The sequence below is a fragment of the Macrotis lagotis genome, chromosome 8 (genome assembly GCF_037893015.1).
Source record: "Macrotis lagotis isolate mMagLag1 chromosome 8, bilby.v1.9.chrom.fasta, whole genome shotgun sequence".
NCBI classification, from domain to species: domain Eukaryota; kingdom Metazoa; phylum Chordata; class Mammalia; order Peramelemorphia; family Peramelidae; genus Macrotis; species Macrotis lagotis.
This window is the reverse complement of record NC_133665.1, coordinates 18,312,277-18,330,760: the sequence shown is the minus strand read 5'-3', so window position 1 is coordinate 18,330,760 and position 18,484 is coordinate 18,312,277. Positions and strand designations below refer to the sequence as shown.

Genomic DNA, 18,484 nt, shown 5'->3' with positions numbered 1-18,484 from the left:
TTGGATGTCTTTGGGATACTGATCTGTAGTGGTATTATGGAGTCAAAAGTATGCATAGTTCTATAACCCTTTGGATATAGTTATACCTTGTTTTTTTAGAATGATTAGATCAGATTACAATTTCTGCATTCTGTAGACATCTTAACTTCAGTGTACCCCAAACCAAATCACTATCATTCCTCCTAAACCCTTCCCCTCATCCCATCTTCCCTGTTAATATTACTATCTTCCCAGTCCCTCATATTCACAAGCTTTGGTTCAACCTGGACATTGCACTATCTCTCTTTCTGCCACTCCACATCCTTGCCAAAACCTGACAATTTCATCTTTGCAACTTCTCTTGAATATTCCCTCTTCTCTGCTTGGATACTGCCACCACCACCACCTTCCTGTTGCAGGGCCTTTATCACCTCCCTCTAATAGCCTTCTGGTGTGTCCATCCCCCTTTTAGCCACCAAATGGCCTACTCTTTCTTAAACCTTACTCTGTAATACATACTCTTCTATCCAGTTACACTAGCTCCTGGCTGTTTCATCAAAGAGATGCTCCATCTCTCAGCTCTGAGAATTTTCTCTGACTGTTCCCCATTCTTGGAATGCTTTCCCTTGTCATCTCTGCTTGTTGCTGTCCCTGGCTTCCTTTAAGTCCCAAATAAAACCCCACCTTCTGCAGGAAGCCTTCACCAACCCCACTTATTTCTAGTACCTAACCTTATGTTAGTTAAATCCCATTTTCCCTAGACATAGTTTGCTTAGTATATATTTGTCTACATATTGTCTTCTCAATTAGATTGAGCCAGCTTCTTTGATGGCAGGGACTATCTTTTGTCCTTTTTCATAACCCCCAGAGCTTAGCACAGGTCCTACCCCAGGCACTTAATAAATATTTATTGATTGATCCCCTTGTTAGGCAGACCTTAGTTTAAATTTTACCTTTGATTTTTAGTAGTTGTATGAACACGGGCAAATTCACTTCACTTCTCCAGGCTTTAATTTCTTTACGAATAGGGTTAAATAACACTCATTAGATTGGGAGTTCCTTGAAAGAATGGGAGTATCTTTTACCTTATTTCTGTCCCTAGACTTTAGCATAATACTGATAATTAGTTATAGGAACTTAAAAATACTTATTAACTTACTTATAATACCTATGCCACAGAATGTTGGAAGGTTTAAATGAATTAGTTTACATAATATTCTTTGCAAATTTTAAGCTACAACTTACATCTTAGTTATGAATATTATTAATATTTCATTAATACAAAGACTGTCTAATTTTTATGTCATACCTGTCATCTAGTCACAAGAACTGTAACAGTTGGCACTTAGTGTGAGATAAGAGACATAGTAAACCAAAAATCAACTGTACTGGGAAGAGGACTCCCTTAGATCTCTTGTTAGGAAAAAACTGAAAAATAATTTGGTAGAAGTTGGGTTTTAGACAAGTAACTGATACCATATTCCACAATAAGCTCCAAATGATCACATTATAAAAAATTAGAGAAGAATGGAAGATTGAATCTTTATTATGTGTGGGTAATATATATATATATATATATATATATATATATATATATATATATATATATATATGTGTGTGAATTAATTTTAGATATTTTTTGTTTATTAAATGTTTTTGAATGAACAGAATTAATGCGGTTAGAATAATTAGAAAAAAATATACATTGGGGAAAATTTCTTCCATCAAGAACCATTGATAAAGGTCTAGAATCTAAAGGGAACTGACACAAAAATATATTCTTAGCAGTCATTCACGATCCAATAAGTGGTCTTAAATATATTAGTAAACAGTTTTTTAAATGTTATTTTATTTTATTTTTTCAGTTACATGTTAGTAAACAGTTTTAAAATAAGAAACCATGAAATGAAACAATAGTGATTTGTTTTCACTGAGGCCATAGTAAATAGAAGACATTGTCCTTTGGAGCATACAGAAATTAAATATGGGTGACTCATTTCAGCTCCATAAATCTGGCATGGGGATTGAAGTTATTTTCTTTTGTACAAATACTGTATATTTTAAGGTAATATACATTTTAAGTTAAGATCCTCAAAGGAAGATCTGCTTTCTTAGAACTTCAGTTATTTGCATCTGGATTAGAATTTGATCATTGGGCTCATGAATTACTGACAATGTAGATTGTCAATGTAGACAATGTAGCATCATAAACTTGTTCTCAGGGTATTTTTTCTGAGGTATGAGCATCCAATTTACTCCTCTTTAAAGGAAAGACTGGTGCTGGGGTTTCTTTTCCTATGTAACTTTGCAGGGAGGGCACATTGGAGCTTCTCCACTAAGATTCCCATCTGATACAGATTTAGAGTCAGTTTTGCAGTTTTTCAGGTATCATTATCTTTTTAATTAAACTTGAAGAATATTGACAACTTTGGAAAGACCTCCAGTTCAATAAGAATATTGCTGCCCTTGGACAATTCTCTCTTTCTCTGTCTCTCTCTCTCTCTTTCACTCACTCTGTCTTTGTCTCTGTATCTCTCTGTTCTTTGGAAGCTGGTTTTCAGAGATCCTGGTCATCTAATAATCTTTGCCCACTTTTGCAACTGATTTAGCTTTATGCAAATTAGGCAGTATCATAGGTCCTAAATTAAATTTTGGATTCTGAATGAATTAAGTGGTGAGTGAACTGAAGATTTGCTAGCAGCAGTGGAATTCTCCTGGGATTCTTCTTATCATCTCAAACATTGCTAGTGACAAGGTATAGAAAAATTGCATAGTAGTAAGCAATTTCCTAAATTGAAGGGTGAGAACACAGCTGGGAATGTTTCACCTGAATTCAAGGTCATTAGTAGGTGATTACAGTTTCTAGAAAGACTGGCTATACTGGATGGGAGTCCTTTGATTTGAAGTGTGATCGATGAACAGATGGTTTATCAGGTATTTTTAAAAACTACATTTTGGCTGAATAATCTAGGTATTATACATAACAAATTCCTTTTGGCCAGTCCTTTCCTGAAAGAGAGCTATTCTGTGGAAAGAATGCCTCTAGGTATGATAAGACTGGTTATGCAATTCATTAATATGTTGCCAAAATGACTCAGATTCCACAGGAGAATGAATGTACCTTACAAAAGAGTTTCTAGGCATCATTAATGACGATGGTCCTGTACTTTACCTTTTGCAGAGCCTGTATTTTGGTACTATGTGAAGGAAGTCTGAATAAACATGAACTACAACCCTTCTACTCCCTGAGAAACATCAGCACAGATGTGGGAAGAGGGCGAGCTTGGCTGCGTTGTGCCCTCAATGAACACTCCTTGGAGCGCTACATCCACATGCTCCTAGCAGACAGAATTAGATTGAGGTAACTGGGTGTCTAGGGGCTTGAAGCAGCTCCTTAGATATAATAATAATAATAATAATAATAATAATAATAATAATAATAATAATAATAATAATGGTTGACCTTCATTCTCAAAGAAGATCATGACATCAGGGAGGTGATGCCATGAGAAGCACACATGAATTGGATTTGAGTGAGGGGTGCTGTAGGGGATGCCCTGGAGGCCTGCTCTTGTATACAATCCAAGGATTTTTAGATGGGGAAACCATTTTCTTTAGAAGTAAATGTAAATTCTATTTCCTTGAGAATTTAATTTGAGCTATTTTGAAATGTCTTATTCTTAGAAATTAAGAAGAGACTTGTATATGATCTCATGTTCTGCTTTTCTTTATAGATTGTATGCTTTATTAATGTCCCTATTAACATTCCTGGTAATAATAGCTAACTTATGTTTTATCATTCAACTGGACTTAATACATAATTTTCTTAAAGCCCTTTAAATGTCCTGAGCCTAAGCTGTCCTGACATTTTTATCCCAGTTTTGCAGAGGTGGAAAGTGAGGTTCCAGAGAAGTTAAATTATCCAAGGTTATACAATAGAGTAAACGATTAACCTAGGATTCAAATTCAGCCCTTTTGGTTACAAGTCCAAGGCTCTTTCCATTATTTGAATTTTTATTTCAGAAGTTAAATATAAGACAGTTTAATAAATGACTTGGATTTAAGATTGGTGAAGAGTCATCAAGTTCCCATCTATTCCTCTCACAAAGTGGAATATCCTAATCTTTTACTACCCCTCTTTTGCTATAACAAATTGGCAGCATTCTGGAACCTAACTTCAATGTGATATACTGGAATGATTTCCTAAAAATAATTATTTTTAAGCCAGGTTTTGGAATTTAGAATTTATTTATTAGACAGTGGAATGTGACTGAAAGTTTTCAAGTTGATGGGGTTGGGGAGGAATTGAATGAGCAGAGATAAGCTTTAGGAAGATTAATCTCTGTATAATTTATAGGAGAAATTGAAGCTAGGAAGCCTTAAGAGGTTATAATATCTCTGTTGAGGGGTTAACCAAGGCCCAAAGTGAGAGGTAGCAGAATGGAATGAAGACAATGAAAGGGAGAGATTTTGAAAGGAGATTCAACAGGATTTGCTACTGATTAGATGTGGAGAGGAAGAGACAGAGATTAAAGATCAATGATGGAGGTGTTGAGCATGAGTAATTGAATATGAATGGCTTTACCATTATCAGAAACAAAGAATTTTCAGGAGGATTGGTGTTTTTTTAAGTGAAAATTATGGTGTTTGGCCTCGACATGTTAAGTTTTAGATGCTGTTAAGAGGCAGTGTGGTATGGGTATAAAGAGCAGCATTAGATTTAGAATCAGAGAATTTAGGCTTGGATCCTACCTCTGCTTTTTACAATCTTTGTGACTTTGGTCAAGTCACTTAATCTCCCTTGGGTCTCAGTTTTTTTTCATCTTTGAGATGAGGAGGTTGGATAAGATTATCTCCAAGGACTTTTCAACTTCTGAAACCATTTTCTTAGTGGAGATATCAAATAAGCAGCTGGAAATATAGATCTAGGGTTCAGGAGAGATATTGGTGCTAGAAGTAGCAATTTTGAGACATTCTCTTAGACTAGGCCTTGTGAGTAGACATTGAAAGGAGATCTCTGAGAAGAGGACTGAAGACAGGACTTTGGTTAGGCAGCAGGAGGAAGAAGAGCAGCTGGAGGAGAGAAAAGAGATGAAAGAATTAGGAGAGTCCCCTGTCTTGGATGCTAGGAGCAGAGAAAATACTAGGGAAAAAGGAAGTTGTTAGTAGGATCAAGTGTTACAGAAATGAAAAGGTAGATGTGAACTGATAAAAAGCCATTTTCTTTTTTTATTAAAGATTTTATTTATTTTGTGTTTTACAATTTTTCCCCTAATATTACTTCCCTCCCCCCACCACCACACAAGGCAATTTGTCAGTCTTTACATTGTTTCCATGGTATACATTGATCCAAATTGAGTGTAATGAGAGAGAAATCATATCCTTAGGGAAGAAACATAAAGTATAAGAGATAGCAAGATCAGACAATAAGATATCAGTTTTTTCCTAAATTTGTTTTTTTTTTTTTTTGGTCTTTTTTTGTTTTTATAGGTTTTTGCTAGGCAATGGGGTTTAGTGACTTGCCGAAGGCCACACAGCTAGGTAATTAAGTGTCTGAGGCTTTATTTGAACTCTGGTACTCCTGACTCCAGGGCTGGTGCTGTATCTACTACGCCACCTAACCGCTCCAGTTTTTTTTTCTAAATTTAAGGTAATAGTCCTTAGTCCAACTCCACAGTTGTTTCTCTGGATACAGATGGTATTCTCTACTGCAGAGAGCCCCAAATTGTCCCTGATTGTTGCACTGATGGAATGAGCAAGGTTGATCATCGCCCCCATGTTGCTGTTATGGTGTACAATGTTTTTCTGGTTCTGCAAATATCACTCAGCATCAGTTCATGCAAATCCCTCCAGTCTTCCCTGAATTCCCATCCCTCCTGGTTTCTAATAGAACAATAGTGTTCCATGACATACATATACCACAGTTTGATAAGCCATTGTCCAGTTGAAGGACATTTACTTAATTTCCAATTCTTTGCCACCACAAACAGGGCTGCTATAATATTTTTGTAGAAGTGATGTTTTTGCCCTTTTTAATCAACTCTTCATGGTATAGACCCAAAAGGCAACAAAAATGTGCATACCCTTTGATCCTGCAATACCACTACTGGTTCACACCTCCACCAACAATGTAATAGTGTCCCATGACATACATATACCACAGTTTGCTAAGCCATTCCCCAATTGAAGGACATTTACTTGATTTCCAATTCTTTGCCCACCACAAACAGAGCTGCTATGAATATTTTTGTACAAGTGATGTTTTTACCCTTTTTCATCTCTTGCCTTTGGGCATAGTTCCAAATTTCTTTCCAGAAATGTTGGATGAGTTCACAGTTCCACCAACAATGTAATAATGTCCCAGATTTCCCACAACCCTTTCAACAAGGATCATTATCCTTTTTGGTCATATTGACCAGTCTGAGAGGTGTGAGGTAGTACCTCAGAGAAGCTTTAATTTGCATTTCTCTAATAAGTAATGATTTAGAGCAATTTTTCATATGACTAAGGATTGCTTTGATCTCCTCATCTGTAAATTGTCTTTGCATATCCTTTGACCATTTGTCAGTTGGAACATGTGGGAGAAGAATCATCCAAAAGGAAGAAAGAAAACGTTAGAGATAACAAATTTACATATACATAAGACAGCTTTTAAAAATTGAAGATAATGAGCTTTGGTCTTCAGTTAAACTCCACAGTTCCTTCTCTGGATACAGATAGTATTCTCTATCGCAAATCCCCTAAAATTTTCATCAGATATTGGCATTGATGGAACGAGCAAGTCCATTAAGGTTGATCATTAACTCCATGTTGCTGTTATGGTGTACATTGTCCCTCTGGTTCTGCACTTCTCACTCAGCATCAATTCATGCAAGTCTTTCCAGGCTTCAGTGACTCTTTAGAGCCTCATATATCAGTAGAAAGTTCTCCTGAAAGCAGGAGCTATTTGTTTTTGTCTTTTTTTTTATCTCCAGTGCCTTGCATACAGAAAATATATTAGAAATGTTTGTTGAACTGAATTGAATTTGACAAAGTCTAAATTCTTTAGCCTTATTCTATGTCATTTACAAACTCATACCTCCTTATCTTAATAAATTTATGTCATACTACGTCTTTATTACTTCTATTATACTACAGCCAAAGTAAACTACTTTGTCATCTCTTGTACATGTCCTGGGCTTATTAACTCATGCTATTTCCTATCTTTATAATGTCTTCCATGACCTTTTCTGCTAATTTAAAAATCCTATTTACCTTTCACAACCCAGACCAATTGTCACTTTCTGTGAAGCTTTCTGTGGTTCTTTCATCTTGTTTAGAAATGTTCTTTCCTTCAATGTCCTTGGCATAGCGCTTTATGCTTCTCTTACATACTTCTATTTTTCTATTTTTTATTGTTATTTGTCTTAATGTAATTTTCTTCCATTTAACAGTAATTCTCTTTGAGAAACAGGGTCAATGTCTTACTTATTGTTGTAACTTTCTAAGTTCCATCATGGTGTTCCCCACATTGAAGATGTTTAATTCTTCTTTAAATTGAATTGAAAGTTTAGAGAGATTTCCACTTACTTGTTTCCTATTTTCTTTCCTTTAACTCCTCTAGGAGTCATTCTCAGATCTGAGCCTAAAGGAAACCTTTTGCCCTTGCAAAAGAAACTAGTTCCTTAGATAGGAGCACATATTATATACCATATATCATATGTGGTATCAGGGAGATCTAGCATCATTAGTATGAGGGCTTTCTGAACCCATTTCAAGGCTGCCCATTCACCTTTGTTGTCTACCTGCCCCTCAGTTCTCACCTGTGACTCCAGGAAGTTGTAGTATGGTATATGAAAACAGTTTGTTTCAGTGGCCATAAAAGTGATTGAAGCAGGCCACATAGAGCTTGGTCAGACTTCTAAGATACTTTTATGGTGCCACTGGACTTAAATGATTGAGAAAAGGAGAGTAAGCTGACAACTTTGTGCAATTCTTCCTCATTTAAATCCAATTTACAAGCAAATCAAGCTATCACCTCATGATGTTACTGATCCTTTTCAAAAATGAAGGACTACCATCACCACCACCATATTATATAGGTGTCTCATAGGGCAGGGTCTGAATCTGGTCATAGTTTGAACTTGGAAAATTCTTTGACTCTATTCATATGCAATCATATTTCTCTCTGTCTGCCTGTTTATCTATCCATTCATCTATTTATTTATTTAGGTTTTTGTGAGGTCATGGTATTAAGTGATTTGCCCAAAGTCAAATGACTGATGTTGGATTTGAACTCAGGTCCTTCTGACTCCAGAGCTGGTGTTCAATCCACTGTGCCACCTAGATGCCCCCAACCATTTATTTTTGTACATGGCTATGGAAAGTTACCTAGTTCTATCAAAGAGTACCAAGTACAATTTCTGAAAGTTATCTCTGGCCCTTGCTTTATCTTTCCTATTTCCTCATCAAAGTCTAGCTGGATTGTATGCATGAATTAAAAATAGATTAATTCATTATCAAAGTTATTATCTTTGTTTTATTTCGATAAACACGTGTTGGTAGCTTTGGAGCAAATTAGGAAAAAATGTGAAGACATTTGATAGTTTGCCATCATGTCTTTTATAATTATAATTCTTTAATTTATATTAATTCAATCTTCAGAGGATGCTAAATGATATTCATCTGAGAAGAGCATGAAAACTTGATCCCTTCTAATGTTCATCAATCAGACCTCACTAATTTGTACTCTAGAAGGAGTTGAAGAGGCACACCTGTGATTAGAAAGTTTTTGATATGGGACAAATGAAAAGCATGAACAAATATGAATTAAGTTAAGGTCTTAACTATGAAACATTGACAAGTTTTAAAATTTATTTTGATAACTGTACTTTAATATGATTAGTTTCCACTGAAATTTTGTGTGTTTTATGCATTTAATAAAATGTTCTGAGAAAAAACCCTTAGTATTGAGAGAGAGTAGTAGGGACTGTCACAGAAATATCAAGAAAAGACTTTTTGAAGTTTTTTGATGTAGTTAGAAAAATGGATATCTTGAGTTATTGAAGGAGATCTTGAAGAGAAATTAACCTACACTAAATAATGGGAAGGTTGGTAAAGGAAGAAAATGATTTTAGTTCTGATTAGCAGAAGAATGCCTATACCAATGAGTAACTTATTTCTTGTGAAGGCACCTACCTTGTCTGAGTCTACGTAATTATGAGGCAATCTTTAGACTTTTGATTTTTTTAATTACATAAATATTTGTTTTCCAATTACATACAGTGGTAGTTTCTAACAATCAGGGTTTTGAATTTTATGATTTTTTTCTCCCTTCTTCCTCTTCCCAACAGAAGGCACTCTGATATAGTCTTTACATTTGCTTCCATGTTACTCATAGATCCAAACTGAATGCGTTGAGAGAAGAAACAAATCTAAAAGGAAGAAAGAAAACATTAGAGCTAAATTACATGATACATTTGACAGCTTTTAAAAATTGAAGATAATAATCTTTGTTCTTCATTTAAACTCCATAATTCCTTCAGAGGATATTCTCCATCACAGATCCCCTAAAATTGTCCCTGATTATTCCACCTATGGTTGTAGTTAGGGTATATAATGTTCTTCTTGTTCTGTTCATTTCACTCAGCATCAATTCATGCAAGTTTGATTTGGTTTTCTGAGGCCAAACTCAGAGCGGTATAGAGACATTAAGTAACATCAATTTAATACCTCTCCTGATTATTATTCAGTCTTTCTTATGGCTAAAAGCAGTTAGAGTTAGTGAAGAGTTTTAACTATGGAATATATAAAAAGAAATATTTTATTATTCAAACGTAAGATTTGAATAAAATTGTTGTGGCCAATTACTGTACATTGAGGGCCTTATAGGACCTATTATAGGAAATAGAATGACTTTAGTTTTTCTGTGTCAGTTGTTTGTAAATTGTACTTTTTTTAGTTTGTTTTTCAAGGCAGTGGGGTTAAGTGGCTTGCCCAAGGCCACAGCTAGGGAATTATTAAGTGTCTGAGGTCAGATTTGAACTCAGGTACTCCTGACTCCAGGGCTGGTGATCTACACCTAGCCTCCCCTCTACTATATTTTAAGAAAGGATTAGTTAGATAAGTCAAAGTAAGCTTCAACCTACCCTTTATCTAAAGTATCACAAAGTGCAGAGGTATTTGAATTAAAGAAACTTTGCTACACAGGTCAGGTGGGTTTTTTTTTTGTGGAAAACAAGTACATTCATTTGTGATGGTTATCCAATCAGAAACTGAAAAAAATTTTCAATAAAAATCACTGATTGCTTGCTCATTCAGCATGACACTCATAGAAAGTAACAAATCTAGACTGTACTTTGATTTTTTGCAGTAAAATTTCTGTTGAACAGAGACTGCATACAGAACACATTTTATATTATGAACATATAGATAAGAAAGTGGACAAAAATATAGTTTTGAAGATAGCTAAGAAATTATATGTGGATATGCAGAGTATTATTGGGGTAGGCACTGATCATATAGTACACATGCCAAATGTTTGTTTAACTAAAAGACTATTTATGGAAAACTTGCACAAGGCAAAGGATAGTGAAGTGGTGATTATTAACAGGTTGTATAACATTACCAATGAGAAATTAGAGAGGAGAAATGGTGTAAATGGTTTCAAACTAAGTATGACTAGGAAAAAACATGGACTAGTCACATAGCACTAGTGAAGGACAATTCACATGTACCACTGATATCCATCCAATGTTAAGAAAACTAAAAAGAAGCTCCCATCATGCCAGGCAATCCCCTTTGAGTCAGATTTGTGGGAGGACAAGACGGTTTTCTTCTCAGCATGGATAGGTGTGAATGGGTTGCAATCTTATTATTGGAAGGAGTTCCTGTTATCAATGACATTATGCAGATTCATTGGTGCATTTGAAACTTGGTGGATAGACAACACTTCCACAGCTACTAAGAGTAAGAAAAGGTTATATTTGACATTTTGTGGAGTGATAAAACATTTCCCTAGGGAATATGCTTCATCTCTCCCTTTCATGCTTCTGGAATAGATTGAGCAAGTAAATTGCACCAGATTCTGCAGGGATTAGTACAAGTTTGCTCAGTTTCTTGAAATTTGGAATCTAATTTGGGATTCAAACCATATCTGTAGAAATGGAGGATCATTATGATAAGTGGAACCTTCACCTCTACTGATCTTTTTTGATCAAAAGAGGAAGTCTACTTTTTTTTGTTTCCTGTTCCTTTAACAATTTCAGTTCTCCTAAAATTTCTGTTTTAAAAGTATAAAAACATTTCTTCTTGGGGATAATCCTGGAAAGGATGGTTATTGAGGTTGTAAAGAACATCTTTAGATGCATAAAAGATGAATGCAGATAACAGATCTAACAGTGTAAGATTGCTTAGGGCTTGAAAATTCATCCTGGAGCTCTCCAGGCCATTTACTCCGCTGTAAGAGTTTTGGACATTTTTAGACTTGTCATTTTTAGCAGATGGTGAATTGGGGGTAATAAAGGGAAATGAAACTCAAGTTAGGTAAGTTTTGCAAGTTCCTAAGAATTGGTGGTGGGGAAGATTTCAACTTTTTGTTAAAATGAGGCACAATGGGAGCCATTTATAAGGGTGCTAAAAGAAGATTGAACTATTTTTTGTTGGACTTTTTACTAATGCTGTTATATAAAGTACAATATAGTTTTATGATGTAATGGAAAGAGCACTGGAGACTTTGGTTCAATTCAGCAAACATTTAATTGCCTATGTCAGGACTGTCTAACCTTACTTTAAAAGTTTTTATTGAAACAATAGGTCATATATTTTGATTTCCTATCTTAGTGAGAGTTTTGCAGTAGCTTGGCTTAGTTTACTAAAGTATTTGGTAAACCCACAGGTGACTGCATAAAAGGTTGCATGGGGTTTGCAAGCCCATTTTAGACAGTCCTGGCCTACATCTTGCAATCTAGGCTCTACTTTTACTAGCTACTTAAATTGCATAGATTTCAGTTTTTGGTCCTGTAAAATAAGGTCAGATTATATCATCACAGTGAATGAATCAATTCATTCAATGAATGAATCTATATGTATTCTATCTGATAAAGACCTCTATGCTATATTGGAGTTCAAATGTATTTAATTTAATTATAGATTTCAGTTATACATGCAGTTAAATGCAAAATTTGTAAAGTTCCCTCATTCTCAACTTCCAACCTTTTACCTGATTACCTGATTACACATAGAGGGGGAGAGGTTTCCCCTTTTCCCAAAGTCTCCAGACCCTTCTGAACAGAAAATGGGCAAGACTATAAAAACCTGGCTTAAACTCCCCTCTTTGTGAGCAGACTTCAAAGTCTCCGCCCAGCCAGCCAGGCCCTTCCTTTAGTATTTCTTTAGTATTCTGGATTCATTTGTTTGATGAATATTTAATGGAAAGTAGAATGGTGTAGTGGTTCCTTGACTTGGAGGTAGGAAACTTGGATTCTCATCCTAGTAATATTGCCTACCATTTGCAAATTATTTAAATTAGTTTACGTGTTTCCTCCCAGCTGGTGATAGTTTTTCACTTCAGTCCTCCTAAGTCATTTGTTTTGCTTCAATCTAATGCTCATCCATGCCATTTTGTCTGGTGGTTGTTTAAGTCATGTTAAACTAATACTTTCATCCAGCATTTATTAAGTGCCTAGTTCATTCAAGACACTGTGCTAGGTGCTGGAGGAAGTGCTAAGTTGATGAGGTCAAACAAGATCTTTGACCTTGTAGAACTTATGAAAACTAATAGTGATTTATAGAACCATATGATGGAATTGGAAGGGATTTTAGAGATCATCTAGCCATTCTTCTCATTTTACAGATGAGGAAATGAGGTCCAACCAGATGAAATGACTTAGGCCACACAGGGAAGAAACAGGATTCAAACTTGGATCTTCAGACTCTATAGATACAGTTCTCTTTTCACTTATATTCATCATTTCTCCCTGTTCTAGAGAAACATGTCAGAATAGCCTGAGTGACCCTGTTGGTGGGGCTTTGGTATCCCCAATTTAAGACTGAGATGTCTCAAACAGTGAAATAATTCACACAGCCCTTGAGGATTTATTATGGAAGCTACAAAGTTTACAGATTTAAACCTTTTCTGCTCCTGGAGAAGCAGCTAGGGATTTGTAAACTACTCAGAATAACAAAAGACTAGGCTAGGTTTGTTTGGGAGACTGAGAGAAAGAGAGACAGCCAGCCTGGGAAAGCTGGCTGGGTGGAGACTGAAATCTGCTCACCAAGAGGGGAGTTTAAGCCAGGTTTTTATAGTCTTGCCCATTTTCTGTTCAGAAGGGTCTGGAGACTTTGGGAAAAGGGGAAACCTCTCCCCCTCTATGTGTAATCAGGTAATCAGCTACAAGGTTGGAAGTTGGGGATTGGGAATGAGGAAACTACAAATTTCGCACTTAACTTTGGAGCAATAGCAATCAATTTATATCACAGGAGCAGATAACATTTTTACAAAATTTAATAATATAAAGGATTACATAATCTGTTTCCAATTACAAATCTCTTATGTACATAATTCCCTGTATCACATGTCATAACTCCCTGCATCAATCTTAAGGTTTCTCTCCTGGGTCATCTTTTTTTTTTCTTTAATACTTCAATTGGTAATCTCATTAGCTCCTATGGATTTCATTGCCATCTTTATATTAATGGTTATCATTTCTACTGTCCTGGCCTCTCTGCTGACCTCCAGTCTTATATATGAATTATTGACTTTCAGATATCATGACTTGGCTGTTTAGTTGACATATATTTCAAAATATTTTTCTAATTAAATGTAAAAATAGTTTTTTAAAATACTAGTTTTTTTTAAATTTAAATTTATTTTAAAATTATATTTAAAGATAATTTTCAATATTCACTTTTGTGACATTTTCTCCTTCCTACTCTTCCCTCCTCTGATTCTAGTTTATAAAGTAATCTGATATGGTTTATACATGTACAGTCATGTTACACATTTCCATATTAATCATGCTATAAAAGAAGAATTAGAAATAAAAAGAAAAAAACCACCAGAAGGAAAATGCAAAAAAAATTTTAAAAAGGTAAAAATAGTATGCTTTGATATACATTCAAATTCCAGAGTTCTTTCCCTGCATGTGGATTGCATTTTTCATCATAGATCTTTTAGAATTATCTTTGATCATTATATTGCTAAGTATCATAGTTCATCATCTCAAAATTTAACATTAGTTTTTAAAAAGAGTGTCTCAAATTGTCTCTTCTCTTTTCTTCCCTCTCTGCTCTCCTCCTTTATTGAAAAGGCAAGCAATTTGATATAGGTTAAAATGTTAAATCATACAAAACATTTACATATTAGCCATGTTGCAAAAGAAAATGCAGACCTTCCAAAAAAATATCCAAGAAAAATAAAGTTAAGAAAAAGTTTGCTTCAATCTGCATTCATACTCCCATCACTTTTTCCCTGGAAGTGTATAGCATTTTTCATATAAGTCCTTCAGAACTGTCTTGTATCATTGCATTGCTGAAAATATCTAAGTCATTCACAATTTCTATTGCTATTATTCTGTCCATTGATTTCTTGATTCTGCTCACTTCACTTTGCTGAGGTTCATGTAAATTTTTTCCCAGGCTTTTCTGAAATCATCTTGTTTATTATTTCTTATAGCACAGTGGAATTTTATCACAATCATATGTCACAACTTATTCAAACCATTCCTCAACTGATAGACATTACCTCAAATTTCCATTTCTTTGCCACCAGAAAAAGAACTGTGATAAATATTTTTGTACATAAAGGTCCTTTTCCTTTTTTGTATTTTTTGGATGTCTTTGGGATACTGATCTGTAGTGGTATTATGGAGTCAAAAGTATGCATAGTTCTATAACCCTTTGGATATAGTTATACCTTGTTTTTTTAGAATGATTAGATCAGATTACAATTTCTGCATTCTGTAGACATCTTAACTTCAATGTACCCCAAACCAAATCACTATCATTCCTCCTAAACTCTTCCCCTCATCCCATCTTCCCTGTTAATATTACTATCTTCCCAGTCCCTCATATTCACAAGCTTTGGTTCAACCTGGACATTGCACTATCTCTCTTTCTGCCACTCCACATCCTTGCCAAAACCTGACAATTTCATCTTTGCAACTTCTCTTGAATGTTCCCTCTTCTCTGCTTGGATACTGCCACCACCACCACCTTCCTGTTGCAGGGCCTTTATCACCTCCCTCTAATAGCCTTCTGGTGTGTCCATCCCCCTTTTAGCCACCAAATGGCTTACTCTTTCTTAAACCTTACTCTGTAATATGTACTCTTCTATCCAGTTACACTAGCTCCTGGCTGTTTCATCAAAGAGATGCTCCATCTCTCAGCTCTGAGAATTTTCTCTGACTGTTCCCCATTCTTGGAATGCTTTCCCTTGTCATCTCTGCTTGTTGCTGTCCCTGGCTTCCTTTAAGTCCCAAATAAAACCCCACCTTCTGCAGGAAGCCTTCACCAACCCCACTTATTTCTAGTACCTAACCTTATGTTAGTTAAATCCCATTTTCCCTAGACATAGTTTGCTTAGTATATATTTGTCTATATATTGTCTTCTCAATTAGATTGAGCCAGCTTCTTTGATGACAGGGACTATCTTTTGTCCTTTTTCATAACCCCCAGAGCTTAGCACAGGTCCTACCCTAGGCACTTAATAAATATTTATTGATTGATCCCCTTGTTAGGCAGACATTAGTTTAAATTTTACCTTTGATTTTTAGTAGTTGTATGAACATGGGCAAATTCACTTCACTTCTCCAGGCTTTAATTTCTTTACCAATAGGGTTAAATAACACTCATTAGATTGGGAGTTCCTTGAAAGAATGGGAGTATCTTTTACCTTATTTCTGTCCCTAGACTTTAGCATAATACTGATAATTAGTTATAGGAACTTAAAAATACTTATTAACTTACTTATAATACCTATTCCACAGAATGTTGGAAGGTTTAAATGAATTAGTTTACATAATATTCTTTGCAAATTTTAAGCTACTACATACATCTTAGTTATGAATATTATTAATATTTCATTAATACAAAGACTGTCTAATTTTTATGTCATACCTGTCATCTAGTCACAAGAACTGTAACAGTTGGCACTTAGTGTGAGATAAGAGACATAGTAAACCAAAAATCAACTGTACTGGGAAGAGGACTCCCTTAGATCTCTTGTTAGGAAAAAAACTGAAAAATAATTTGGTAGAAGTTGGGTTTTAGACAAGTAACTTATACCATATTCCACAATAAGCTCCAAATGATCACATTATAAAAAAATTAGAGAAGAATGGAAGATTGAATCTTTATTATGTGTGGGTAATATATATATATATATATATATATATATGTGAATTAATTTTAGATATTTTTGTTTATTAAATGTTTTTTGAATGAACAGAATTAATGCGGTTAGAATAATTAGAAAAAATTATACATTGGGGAAAATTTCTTCCATCAAGAACCATTGATAAAGGTCTAGAATCTAAAGGGAACTGACACAAAAATATATTCTTAGCAGTCATTCACGATCCAATAAGTGGTCTTAAATATATTAGTAAACAGTTTTTTAAATGTTATTTTATTTTATTTTTTCAGTTACATGTTAGTAAACAGTTTTAAAATAAGAAACCATGAAATGAAACAATAGTGATTTGTTTTCACTGAGGCCATAGTAAATAGAAGACATTGTCCTTTGGAGCATACAGAAATTAAATATGGGTGACTCATTTCAGCTCCATAAATCTGGCATGGGGATTGAAGTTATTTTCTTTTGTACAAATACTGTATATTTTAAGGTAATATACATTTTAAGTTAAGATCCTCAAAGGAAGATCTGCTTTCTTAGAACTTCAGTTATTTGCATCTGGATTAGAATTTGATCATTGGGCTCATGAATTACTGACAATGTAGATTGTCAATGTAGACAATGTAGCATCATAAACTTGTTCTCAGGGTATTTTTTCTGAGGTATGAGCATCCAATTTACTCCTCTTTAAAGGAAAGACTGGTGGTGGGGTTTCTTTTCCTATGTAACTTTGCAGGGAGGGCACATTGGAGCTTCTCCACTAAGATTCCCATCTGATACAGGTTTAGAGTCAGTTTTGCAGTTTTTCAGGTATCATTATGTTTTTAATTAAACTTGAAGAATATTGACAACTTTGGAAAGACCTCCAGTTCAATAAGAATATTGCTGCCCTTGGACAATTCTCTCTTTCTCTGTCTCTCTCTCTCTCTCTCTCTCTCTCTTTCACTCACTCTGTCTTTGTCTCTGTATCTCTCTGTTCTTTGGAAGCTGGTTTTCAGAGATCCTGGTCATCTAATAATCTTTGCCCACTTTTGCAACTGATTTAGCTTTATGCAAATTAGGCAGTATCATAGGTCCTAAATTAAATTTTGGATTCTGAATGAATTAAGTGGTGAGTGAACTGAAGATTTGCTAGCAGCAGTGGAATTCTCCTGGGATTCTTCTTATCATCTCAAACATTGCTAGTGACAAGGTATAGAAAAATTGCATAGTAGTAAGCAATTTCCTAAATTGAAGGGTGAGAACACAGCTGGGAATGTTTCACCTGAATTCAAGGTCATTAGTAGGTGATTACAGTTTCTAGAAAGACTGGCTATACTGGATGGGAGTCCTTTGATTTGAAGTGTGATCGATGAACAGATGGTTTATCAGGTATTTTTAAAAACTACATTTTGGCTGAATAATCTAGGTATTATACATAACAAATTCCTTTTGGCCAGTCCTTTCCTGAAAGAGAGCTATTCTGTGGAAAGAATGCCTCTAGGTATGATAAGACTGGTTATGCAATTCATTAATATGTTGCCAAAATGACTCAGATTCCACAGGAGAATGAATGTACCTTACAAAAGAGTTTCTAGGCATCGTTAATGATGATGGTCCTGTACTTTACCTTTTGCAGAGCCTGTATTTTGGTACTATGTGAAGGAAGTCCTGAATAAACATGAACTACAACCCTTCTACTCCCTGAGAAACATCAGCACAGATGTGGGAAGAGGGAGAGCTTGGCTGCGTTGTGCCCTCAATGAACACTCCTTGGAGCGCTACATCCACATGCTCCTAGCAGACAGAATTAGATTGAGGTAACTGGGTGTCTAGGGGCTTGAAGCAGCTCCTTAGATCTAATAATAATAATAGTAATAATAATAATAATAATAATAATAATAATAATAATAATAATAATAATAATAGTTGACCTTCATTCTCAAAGAAGATCATGACATCAGGGAGGTGATGCCATGAGAAGCACACATGAATTGGATTTGAGTGAGGGGTGCTGTAGGGGATGCCCTGGAGGCCTGCTCTTGTATACAATCCAAGGATTTTTAGATGGGGAAACCATTTTCTTTAGAAGTAAATGTAAATTCTATTTCCTTGAGAATTTAATTTGAGCTATTTTGAAATGTCTTATTCTTAGAAATTAAGAAGAGACTTGTATATGATCTCATGTTCTGC

The 18,484-nt window shown here is 35.0% G+C and overlaps 1 protein-coding gene across 8 annotated transcripts in view; it reads left to right on the top strand.

Moving 5' to 3' along the window:
- The window catches only part of SNX29 (sorting nexin 29), a 718,720-nt gene that overhangs the window by 48,436 nt on the left and 651,800 nt on the right, over window positions 1–18,484 (top strand). For all 8 annotated transcript variants that reach the window (XM_074196446.1, XM_074196453.1, XM_074196450.1 and 5 more), the window contains one exon: window positions 17,931–18,111. In XM_074196446.1, coding sequence (XP_074052547.1) covers window positions 17,931–18,111 — 181 coding nt within the window. The remainder of the gene's footprint in view (window positions 1–17,930; window positions 18,112–18,484) is intronic.